The following is a 12,924-nucleotide window of genomic DNA, read 5'->3' as shown; positions in this document are numbered from 1 at the left end:
TGGGAAAAAATTATTGGTTTCACGTAAAAATTTTATACAGATATTTGAAGGTTCTAAAAGATATATGAGGGTTAGTTAATAATAAATCTGTGAAGATATACAGGTGATTTTGGCTATAAACGTTTTTTATCCAGTTTAGAGAAAAATAGTTAAACATTTTCTTCCATTTGTGAGTTTCTCAATTACAATATATAAAGAATTCACCAAAATAGTTGCAAAAAACCCTTGATTTTGCAGAAATTCATTTCTTCATTTAGTGTCCCGTCAATTTTCAGCTCTTACTGTGGATAGACAATGGAAGTATGATTTTAAGAATAAAATGCTTTGGTTTGAAATATAAAATGCTCTCTTGCCTAGTAATGGTAATAGAAGATTCTGTTTTTTTTTAGAAAGTGTGTTTTTCACCAGTTTTTCATAAGCCTCTAAATAAGTTTGTGGCATAAACGATATCAACGTTAATATAAATGTTTATAAACAGATTAAATAACCTATAAACTATTTGCTCCGATTGATATTTAGCGCACTTTAATAACTTATTCATTTACATAATTTCAAGGAGCTATGTTACATGTCTGCGCAAAAAAAGAGTTATTATAATGTATAAATAACTGCAAAAATAAGGTTTTTTTTTGCAACTATTTCGGTTAATAGTTTCATGTATTTTAATTTGCTGAAAAATTTGCTAAAAAAGCTGAAAAAATCTTAAACAGATATTTAAAGTCTCTAAAAGGTATATGAGGGGTAGCTGATGACAATTATGTGAAGACTACAGCTAATTTTGCTTTGCTTTTTTATTAAACAATCGTAAAAAGTGAAAAAAGTTTATTCGCATAAAACGTTACTTATTCATGTTAGAGATATATGATTAAAATAAAAGTTATAGATCATAAAATGTTCTCTAATATTGAGATTTTTATAATTAAAATACATAAAGAATTGACAGAGATAATTTAAAAACCCTAATTTTTAAAGTAAAATTTATAAATGTTAATATAAATATAAATAATATAAATATAAATAACTTTCTTTTTTGCATAACGATATGTAATACAACTATTTAAAATTATGGCAGTTAATGAGTTTTTAAAGTATGCTAAATATCATACAGAACGACCATACAGTTTATGAGTTATTCAATTTGTTTATCCAGGAGACCGATTATTTAAACAACTGTAGTAGATAGGGTGTCACTTCAGTTCACTTTTTTCCCCAGATTCTGGGGAAAAACCGCTCGCTACCCTATGGTGAATATGGCAAATTTCCCCAGACCCCTGACACAGATTTCCCCAGATTCGACCTAACCTAACGTAACCTAACCAAACCGAACCTAACCTAACCTAACCTAATTCTTCTTCTTTTACGAATTCTTCTTCTTTTACGTATGACCTAACCTAACGTAGCCTAACCAAACCTAACGTAACCTAACCAAACCTAAACGTGAAGATAGCTTCAATTCTTCTTCTTTTACGCAACATCAATTCTTCTTCTTCTTTTACGCAACATCAATTCTTCTTCTTTTTCTTTTACGCAACGTGATAATAGCGTCTATTCTTAACCTACGAAGCGCGTACTGTGTGTGTGTTGTGTGTGTGTGTGTGTGTGTCTGCTACCCTCTGCTACCCTCTGTGTGTCTCTGTTACCCTCTGCTACCCTCTGATACGCTCTGTTACCCTCTGTTACCCTCTGCTACCCTCTGCTCCTAATCACCCTCGCTTTTCTTTCACCTTCATAGAGACCAAGAAACGAATACACAAAGTATAAAAATACACAAGTTATACGCCTTTATATTAAGACAGAGACTAAGAAACGAATACACAAAGTATAAAAATACACAAGTTATACGCCTTTATATTAAGACAGAGACCAAGAAACGAATACAGAAAGTATAAAAATAATAAAAAAAAATACAAGTTTTACATACAACACTGTGATACCTTTATATTTAAAAAAAAAGACATGTACAAATATTGTTATTTACATTACATTAGTATCCAAAAAGCACGTCTGGATAAGCTTCCTCCATCTTTAGTAAGCGATTAGGATATGCCAACCAAAATCGTCCCTTTTTCACAAAACCTAGTGGTTTGACCGTTGCTCAGCTTCTTCTTTTGATTCTTCGTAATAGTGACGTGTGTCACATGATATGGACACAGTTCTAGTTTCGTTCCAATTGTTCATTTGGAATAGTCGTTTACACCCGCAAGGTTTTTCAGATTCACATATTGTATCATAAGACATTATGTCACATAACCAGAGGAATCTAAACGACGCGTGAACGGTAGGAATATCTGAAACAGAATAAAGTGCTGAATTAGGGTATAAGGTACACGTTCATCCATAAGAATCAATGTAAAAAAGTGTGGGATTTAGCGCATTTAGTAAAATTGAGTACATTAGCTGTAAACAACCAAAGTTATATCCTCGGTCGGACGGAAGATTAAATGGTATAACATTATGCTCAAAAGGCCTCTGAAATGTGCAGATTTGTGCTTGTTCTTCCATAAGAATCAATGTAAAAGTGGTGCATTTATCGCTTTTAGTCAACTTGATTACATTAGTTGTAAACAGACAAAAAATCTTGATTACCCCCACCACGTTTCATCATTAACACACTCTGAGTAATACCAGCAAGCGTTCATTCATCGAATAACAGTCAAAGCAGACACATCGCAGTATGGCCAAATCTTATGAAACAGTACATTCTAGTTAAACTTAATTTAAGACATGTATTGAGGCAAGAATTTATTCGGGCCAACTACGCAGGCGCGTGTTTTACCGACTAGTTTAATATTCCATGAAGTCGCAAAACAATATGGAATAACAACAGAAGGTCGTAGTAGGTACAAAGTTTTTACTCAAATGGAGTTACAATCACACCACATTTCTGGAATGAGCATAATGAAATAATATACGATCCAACAGACGCAATTACAAAACATCATCTACCTCATCAAATAGAATTTACTATGATAAAAGGAATGTTCATGCGTAAAAATGATGAAGACAGAAAAATGGTTGATATATATCACGATTTTAAGAAAAACAGATCGACGGCAGCATATTTTGAGGAGGCTCCGGAATCTCTACTGAAGTTACGTAAAAACATTTTTATTGCTGTAGCACAGATACTAGGAAATAAATAAAAGTAATGTTTTAAAGTAATTGTTTTTTTTTAAACCCATTGTTGAAATGACCTACCTACGAAGAAAATGTTCTATGAAACCTCTAAAAAATATATAAAATAGTACTTACGTTTTTAATTTTTGTAGCCCAAACACAAACAAACACCTTATCGCCAAGGTTCTTGTAGCACAAACACCCACTGTTACTTTTCGTACATGTTGACTGGCACAAACACTCACTGTTACTTTTCGTAAACGTTGACGGGCACAAACAACCGTTGTTACTTTCGCAATGTTGACTGCAGACTGGTAGTACAAAACGTATTCGTTCATTAAATAGACAGGCTGTTATGACGTAACTCACGCTTAAACCATGTTGCGCAATATTTCGTAAGACTATTCATTTATGCATCACATGCCGGGCTTAATTATTAAATACAACGGAATGTGCACCTGCTTCCTGCCTCCATGCGAATATATTTTATCTCACATTAAATAATGGAATTGGAATGTGCACGTGTTTCCGGCTATATATCGTGGGAGATGTGTTAAAAGGAAATGTCCAACCGGTGATTCATCGTTGAATGCATACACATTTGGTATATTCGCGTCTATATGACTAAGCCAATTTAAGATGAACATAATCTAGTACCATATAACAATATAAAGTAGAAAATAGTAAAATATATTGTACAATTTTTATTCTTTGTTTAAAGTACAAAGTACAGTAACTAGATGTCCCCTAGTACCTTACTGACTAAAACGTTGTTGAAAACAAATAGATACTAATAACCGGGTATATACATGCTACTTAATATTTTAAAATTATTCGCAGCCACGATGTTGAAGGGAATAGACGTATTAGTTTTTATGCTAACGTTCGCAAGCGTGTTTTGCAATGATTTCTCGGAAAAAGACGCTTTTGCCTATCTAAATCAATATGAACAGATCGATAATAGTACAGATTTCTCTACTTTGATAATTAACTTTCAAGAAAAGTATAATTTACCAGTGGATGGTTTGCTTAATAATGCAACAATCAAATTGATGCGTCGTCCGCGTTGTCAACACAGTGATAACGAATTTATAGTGGCTTCTCCATGGCACAAACAACACCTGCGATGGTATTTTCCTCAAAGAACGCCCAAGGCCCAAAAAGACGCAGAAATGGCATTTCAGACGTGGCAAAATGTTTCAACCTTAACATTCACAATGGTTACAAATCCTACGCTAGAGCCACCAGATATAACCATAACTATGGTTAGGGGAACTCATCATTTTAGAGCAAATTGTATGGGAGATGCCGAATGTCCTACTAGATTTGTTGGAGGTGCTGCTTTAGGACATTCATACTTTCCTCATCCCACAGACACCTGTACAGAGATACATTTAGATATAACGAAGCCCTGGCATTTTGGAAACGACTCTATACCTGAAGGCCGTATAAGTTTTCTTATGGTACTGGTTCATGAAATTGGGCATGCTCTTGGAATCGGTCATAGTGGAACACAAAGTGCTGTCATGTATAGTATGTATCAGCATAAGATTAGTGGTCTACATAAGGATGATATAAACGCAATACAATATCTATATGGGCCTAACAATACCTATGCTCCAAACCCAAAGTTTACAACAACTAGCTCAACAACAACAACTCGTAAGCAAACGACCCGCTCAAGGTATACAACGGTACATACACCAACAACAACTAGTTCGACAACGTCAAGACCAACAACTAGTTCGACAAGACCAAGGCCTAGTAAGCAACCGAAAAATTTGTGTGATATTGTTCCAGATTTTATGTTTTTAGCCACTGCTCCAGAGTTTTCAAATTACCGATTATATATCGCCCGCGATAAATTTATATGGAAACTAGACTTGAACGAAATGATTATTCCATCTCAGCCTGAACTTCTTGCTGATTATGTTCCTGCAGAATTACGTCAATACACTTTACAACACATTTTTCAAACAACAGCCGGTGATTTGGTTACAATTGTGCCACCAAACAAATATTTCTCAGCATCCTTTCCTAGCATTCAATATATTGATAATTTTACACTTAATATACCCAAGAAGGCCCACATCAATGCTATTTTTCAATCAAATTCCGGGCAATCCTATACATTTTACAACAATATGTCATATATAGAATTTTCTAATGATTTTACTAGCGAGGTAAGAAGAGGCTGGATAAAAGACATATTTCCGGGAATACCTGAAGATATTTCTCTTGCACTTCGATGGATTGATGGCCATATTTACTTTTTCCGTCAAAATACTTACTATAAATTTAATGAATTTACTAGAAAAGTTGTGGCCGCTGGACAATTTAACTGGAATCTATTTGGAGTGCCTTGCCCAAACGAAAATATCTTACAACAATTAAAAACTCTAATATCTAAACTTGTATCTGTATATAATTAAAAAAAAAGTGTAAAAGATGTGTTTTGTATTTACGAGTAATAATAAAAATTGTAAAAAATATATGTTTTTTATTTATCAAATTCCCGGAAGAAGCTAACATTCTATTTACTATGTAACATGTGTTCAAAGCCAAATATTATGTTAGAATTGTAAAGAAAAAGATTTTTAGCTAAACTGCAATATATTTACGACTTAAAAATGTTAGATAATAAGTAACAAAAAATATAAGTTTATACAGAATAGTTACAGGGATATGTTAGTCATCGGGATGGATATACACCTATCCAAACATATTTAAGGTATTGGTACTGTTGGACGAGTCCATTTAACTCACAAAATAGGGGAGTTCGCTATGCAAACGGCAAACTTTTTTTTTCAATTTCATTTAAATCTATAACACAGATAAGGACAAATAGCAGTTTTATGTAATAATTGAATGTTATGTTATTATTAAGTGATGTGTCTTTAAACAAACTCGCCCTAGTTTTTCAAAATCACTAATATTTGGCACGTTTCAAGGTCAACAAAGAGGTATAAAAGAACGCCCTAATAGAAGCCCTGTTCATTCTGCTGTCAACCTTCAACGAGTACGTCACGCTATAACTTTGACTGTGAACGTTGTGATTTGTTAGTGTCCAGTGTTGTTGTTGTTGTTGTTGTTGTTGTTCTCAAGGCGATCATCATGGTCTGGTCTTTAATTACCACAGGTAAACGTTTTATTTCTAAATTTAACACTTATTTAAATTCGTTTCAATTACGTTATGAAGAGTGCAAAGGTAATTTAAATATTGATTTAGCAAAGATATTAGAAAAAGGTATACAGGATACTAAAGAAGGAGCCGGCTTTCAAAAAGGGGATAAAATTCGTATAATTGTTCGTAATGAAAATTTTAAACATCCCATATCAACAGGTACTGAAACAGATTTAAATACGGATAATATCTTGGCTCATATCGAAAACATTGTAACTTCTGACGAGTCGGTTCAAGTCGAAGATACTATATTTGATATACAAATTTTCAAGATACCTAGGGGTAGCGGCCGACATAAAATTATAAATTTGGCAGAGGACCGTCGCACCAAGAAAAGCATTACCCAGATTAAAAATACCGACACTTTATGCGGGGCTCGAGCAGTTATAGTGGGCTTAACATACGTCACAAACGAGATTTTGGGCCACAAATTGATCAAAAGCGATGCTCATAGCATACGTATAGGTCGAAAATTGCAGACTGATTTGGCCGAAAAACTTTGCAACCTGTTGGGCGGTTGTTATAACGATGGCTTTACGTTGGATAATTTTAAGAAGGCAGAGGAGTTATTGGATGTGCAGATAAAGATTATTTGTGCAGAAAATTTCAACACAATCATATACGAGGGCCCCGAAAAAACAGCCAAGATTTATTTGTATAAAAACGGGAATCATTTTGATGTTATAAACAATTTAAAGGGTCTTTACGGTAGTCGTTTTTATTGTGCGAAGTGTGATACCCCTTACAGTCATTACCGTGTACACAAATGCAAGAAAGCACCACTTTGTACGATTTGCAAACATCCCGAGCATGACTTGACTACAAAAAGCAAAGTTTTGTGCAAGGACTGTAACCGTTATTGCTACAACAATGAATGTTTAAGAAACCATACAGAAGCTTGCAAAGAAGTATTTAAATGTGACAAATGTAATAAACTATGCAAGAGAGATAAGGAGCATGTATGCGGTTACTCCATGTGCAGAAACTGTAATACCTTTGTAGAAATAGCTACGCATCAGTGTTACATGATGAGAAAACCAGCCAAAGGAGGAGTTTGTACTGTAGCCTGTACTTGCAATAACAGATCAAGCGTGATAAATTCAGGCTGTAAAGAAAATCACAAACAGTCACAAAGTTGCAAAGACCCTTGTATATGTAACAATCTCTCTGAAGAAAAAATAATGAAATGCTCTTACAACGAAAGATATATTTTCTTTGATTACGAGGCAATGCAGGATACAGGCATTCATGTACCGAATCTTGTAATTGCGCAGGATTTCGGCGGACATAAATTTGTTTTTAAAGACAATGAAGAGTTCTGTAGATGGTTAATTTCCGAGAAACATAGAAATTATACAGCGATAGCCCACAATAGTAAATCATACGATTCATATTTCATTTTAAAATATTGCGTGGAAAACACGATAAAGCCGTACACTATCTACAACGGGTCAAAACTTATGCTTTTGGAAGTCGAGGCTCTTAAACTGAAAATAATAGACAGCTCTAATTTTGTAGCCGGCCCCCTGTCCGGTTTTCCTAAAACTTTTGGTCTGCATGAATTAAAGAAAGGCTATTTTCCTCACTTTTTCAACACTCCTGAAAATACTCACTACGAAGGCTGCTTACCAGATATTGCGTATTATGGACCCAACACAATGAAAACAAAACAAAGATCTGATTTTAAGAAATGGTACGATGAGCATAAAAATGACCACTTTGTGTTACAGAAAGAGCTCCATACCTATTGCGATTCAGATGTTGATATTTTACGACGTGGGTGTTTGGAATTTCGCAAGGAATTTTTAGAAATAGCAAACATAGACCCATTTCAATATCTGACTATTGCCAGTGTGTGTATGGCCATATATAGATCTAAATATCTTCGAACAAACACCATTGGCGTTGTAAAGCAGGAGATAAAGGAGACATATAGCAGGGCATCAATAAAATGGCTCAATCAATTTTCTAACGTCCAACATGCTCTTAATGGCGGAGAAGTGACAATTTGCGGTGCAAAAGTTGATGGTTTCTCGGAAGAGTCAAATACTGTGTACCAGTACCACGGTTGCTTCTGGCATGGCCACCCAGAATGCTTTAAGAACGACACAGTTAACCACGTCAACAATGAGACAATGAGTGACTTGTACGAGAGAACAATAAGACGATCAAAACAAATAAAAGAAGCAGGGTACAACTTGGTAGAAATGTGGGAATGTGAGTGGTTAAAATCCAAAGAATGTAAAAACGCCGCAGATCCTCAACTTATTGAACCCTTAAAGCCTCGTGAAGCATTCTTTGGCGGTAGAACAAACGCCATAAAACTAAACGTGACTGGGAAAAAGCTCAGATACATAGATATTGTATCACTGTATCCAACCGTACAATATTACGATCAATATCCAGTTGGCCACCCTACAAAAATACATGCACCTGAAGTATACGATCCTAATTGGTTTGGTCTAGTACATTGCCAAATACTACCGCCTACTGATTTATACCATCCTGTATTACCTGTCAAAACTGACAAATTAATGTTTCCACTGTGTAATCAATGCGTCTTGGAAGATTGCGAAAATTGTGATCATGATGACTCGGAAAGAATGCTGAGGGGTACATGGACAACTCTAGAAATTAATAAGGCCTTAGAAAAAGGGTATAAAATAATAAAAATTCACGAGGTGTGGCATTTTGAGCAAACATCGACAGATTTGTTCAAGGGATATGTCAAAGATTTTATGAAGATCAAATTAGAAACTAGTCCACATACGTATGCCACAAATGAAGAGTACGCTCGGGCTGTAAAAGAGCAGATGGACATAGAGCTCGATTTATCTAAAATAGCCCCAAATCCCGGTAAACGAGCAGTCGCTAAAATATGCCTAAATAGTCTATGGGGTAAATTTGGCCAAAGAATGAATATGAAACAGACAGAGTATGTTGTGGACATTAAAAGATGGTACGAAGTTTTGATGAACGATAAAATAAATTTAACAAACGTCACATTTATTAATGATAATATAGCACAAGTCTCTTACGATTATAAAGACGTGTTTGTGGAAGACCCAACATCTACGAATATTTTTGTGGCATTATTTACGACCAGTAACGCTCGTCTAAGACTGTACGAGATGATTGATAGGCTAGGAGAAGCAGTTGCCTACTTCGACACAGACTCCATTGTTTACATTGATGATGGCCTAAACACTGTCGAAACAGGTGAAATGTTGGGCGATTGGAGTGATGAGTTGCCTGGAGATGACTACATAGTTGAATGGCTCAGTACAGGTCCTAAAAGTTATTTTTACAAAACAGCCAAGGGCAAAGAGGTGACTAAAATCAAAGGTTTCACTTTAAACTACGAAAACAGCCTAGTACTCAATGCCTCCGCCATGAATGACATCATACACGATCCAACCAAAGAAATTAAGCTCACGTATGACCAGATCGGCAGGGATACAGAGACCAAAGATATTGTTACGAGAAAAAGGGTATCAAAGACTTTCAAGATGGCCTACAAGAAACGAAAAATAATACAAAGTGATGACTCATTAATTGACACAACACCTCTTGGCTTTCAAAAATTATAATAATAATATTACGCATTAGACATTGTACCTCATTCTTTATTAGACGCTGTTACAGGAAAGACGTGTTTTGTCTCGCTCGTGTTTTCGATAAATTTTGATTTTGTATAAATTAACAATGTCTGATCAATGGTCAATAAATATTATAAATCAGCGAGAAATAAAAAAATTCAACGCTTATCTATGCACTTTTCAAGTTAATTGTGACAACTTTAAAATAGGTGAAGGTTTAGAACAAGACAAAGACTATCTAAAAAACCATTTAGAGACCGCTCTTGAGAATATAAAAAAACAAGCTGGCTACACAACAGGTGACAAAATCAGAATTGTTGCCTTAAATGATGACTTTAGACACCCGATATCGACAGAAACAAGTTCAAGTGCCAATATGTCAAAGTTATTAGAACAAATTAGCAATATATCGACATCTAACGCTGCTGTCCACCTGAGAAATACAAAATTTGATGTACAAATCTTGAAAATACCTAATCCGAAAAACCACTGATCTTCCTATGATGATGATGATGACGTTAGACACCCGATATCGCCAGAAACAAGTTCAAGTGCCAATATGTCAAAGTTATTAGAACAAATTAGCAATATATCGACATCTAACGCTGCTGTCCACCTGAGAAATACAAAATTTGATGTACAAATCTTGAAAATACCTAATCCGAAAAACCACTCATCTTCCCCGGGTATGGTAACTTTCTGCAGTATCAACGATGATGATTATATGAGATAATGGTTCCAAACCCTAGTATCAAGAAAGAAAATATAACAAAAATTATTAATATTGTATAAAGTTGAAAATTATGTACATAAAATAAAAATTATTGTAATCTTTTAAGGTATTAATACAATACATATATAAAAATTGTAAAATTTATGGACACATAAAATACCAAATTGTAATTAGTATTAATAAATATAATAATATTAAAATATAAAGTTTTTCATTTATAACACATTCTATATTGTTTAGCAAAAAAAAAAAATAACGGTCTCAGAATATGCTTTAGAGAGTGTTATATAAAAATTTTAAGAAATAACTGCGTAAACTTAATGCATTATCTTTAAAAACCTGATTTGCTTGGTACTCAGGGCGTATGCGTCAGCTAGGTGTCAGGTATGCGTCAGCTAGGTGTCAGGTATGCGTCAGGTATGCGTCAGCTAGGTGTCAGGTATGCGTCAGGTATGCGTCAGCTAGGTGTCAGGTATGCGTCAGGTATGCGTCAGGTATGCGTCAGGTATGCGTCAGCTAGGTGTCAGGTATGCGTCAGCTAGGTGTCAGGTATGCGTCAGGTAGGTGTCAGAGACGTTTTTGCTTTTATTAAAAAGTGTTAGTTCTCTTTATCGCTGGTGATCAGCACGTTATATAGATACGCATCACTTTTTCAAAATCATTTAGTGATTGACAGCTGGTGGAGTAAGACGTGACTATGTTTGAAGAATATGACTATGTGTTTGGCCCCGAGTATGTTGGCGATAGAACATGGAAGCTGGGAGAGACAACTTTAATATTTGAAGAGGATAATATATTAGTAGATGAAGAAAAGTTTCCAGCAACAGACGGTCTTCAGAATTTATTATTTTACAAGTATCCTAAAAACTTTACGCCTCTAAATCATCAAATGTACAAACGAATACTGCAAATAACTGATGTACACAGAGATACGTTGGGAAAACTAAGACACCAAGCTTCACCCGAAAAATATCGTGACATTATTAGACCACTATTTAAAATGACTAAGAACAAGAAGAAGAAGAAGAAGAAGAAGATTCATATGAAAACAGATGGCAAAAAGGGAGTTTTAGATAATAATAATAATAATAACAGCCAGCAAAATACTATTGGTAATCGGATAGCGATAAACAACGATCCACAGAAAAGCTACTCTCCAAGTAGAATAGGTTATCTTTGTAAAGGTGAAATACGATATGTATAATATACATGTATATTATTAATAAATTATGTTAATTTTTCCAGTGTTTTATTTTCGGTGTTTAAAGTTTTTAAATTCATAGCTAAGTTCATTACCGTTTTTTTTTTGTTGTTATATATTTTTTACCGAAATTTTCCACTTTACCCTCGTATTTTGTTTTATTTTTATTTTATCAATGTTTTGATAATGTATTTAATCAAAGCATATTTTGATCTTTTTTTTTTTTTGTTGACTACATAGCCATATACGAATAATAGTTTGACTACATAGCCATATACGAATAATTGTTCTTTGATTTTTTGTTTATATAAATGACGTTTTTACAAATAAAAGAAAGGAAAGCTATTTGGTTAGTTAAAAACAATGTTCACACTTTAGAGTTTGGACATTATTTTCAACCGTAACAACAGACGGGACGAGAACCCACAGCTTGTGTCTGTCGGGTTAGTGGGAGAGGTTGAATAGGAAAAGTAAGGAAATGTTTAAAGGTTTTGGAGAGATTTCTAGGTATCTTAGGCTAACATTTATATATATATTACAAGTATTTCTGTTTCTTCGTTTCACATAAACTACTTACTCAGTCACTAAGTTCGTCAGTACTTCCTACAGAATCATCTTCGGTATCACTGGCTAGGAAAAACTGAGTAGCTATACCAACAGTATGCACCGTTCCTCCACACGTAAATTTATACGTTGTAGGCATGGCGTGATAACCACAACGGGGGTGAAGCGTTGGTCTAAATACATCGTCTGTAATATTCTTCGTAAATGATGTTTTACATATTTGGCAAAAAAATGTCACCTCAATATTGACTGAGCACTTGGGGTCGCATTTGCACATAAGTGGCTTACAATTGGGAAACATCTTATGGTTTAATGATTATCTTACTCACAATGTTTAAAATACTTAAATACTATGTTTTTAATACACGCTGCTTATTATATCTTATAATAATATATATTTCTTATGTATTCTTATGCCGTTATTTGTTAAAACATAATAGCATTACTGAACAGATAAAGAAATACAGAACCTACTTATCGAATATAAAATTGTTTAAATACTTTTCTCAGTGTAGTAATAGAATTA

At 34.3% G+C, this 12,924-nt stretch overlaps 2 protein-coding genes across 2 annotated transcripts; both read left to right on the top strand.

Annotated features, from left to right (window-relative positions):
• The first annotated feature begins 3,962 nt into the window (after positions 1 to 3,962).
• Positions 3,963 to 5,549, top strand: LOC140433706 (matrix metalloproteinase-18-like). The gene has a single exon (XM_072521685.1). The coding sequence runs from the start codon at positions 3,963 to 3,965 to the stop codon at positions 5,547 to 5,549; it is 1,587 nt and encodes a 528-aa protein (XP_072377786.1).
• A 682-nt stretch (positions 5,550 to 6,231) lies between these two features.
• LOC140433700 (uncharacterized) lies at positions 6,232 to 9,891 on the top strand. The gene has a single exon (XM_072521680.1). The coding sequence runs from the start codon at positions 6,232 to 6,234 to the stop codon at positions 9,889 to 9,891; it is 3,660 nt and encodes a 1,219-aa protein (XP_072377781.1).
• The last annotated feature ends 3,033 nt before the right edge of the window (positions 9,892 to 12,924 follow it).

This window comes from Diabrotica undecimpunctata, chromosome 1 (genome assembly GCF_040954645.1).
Source record: "Diabrotica undecimpunctata isolate CICGRU chromosome 1, icDiaUnde3, whole genome shotgun sequence".
Taxonomy (NCBI): Eukaryota; Metazoa; Arthropoda; class Insecta; order Coleoptera; family Chrysomelidae; genus Diabrotica; species Diabrotica undecimpunctata.
This window is presented reverse-complemented; position numbering and strand designations above follow the sequence as displayed.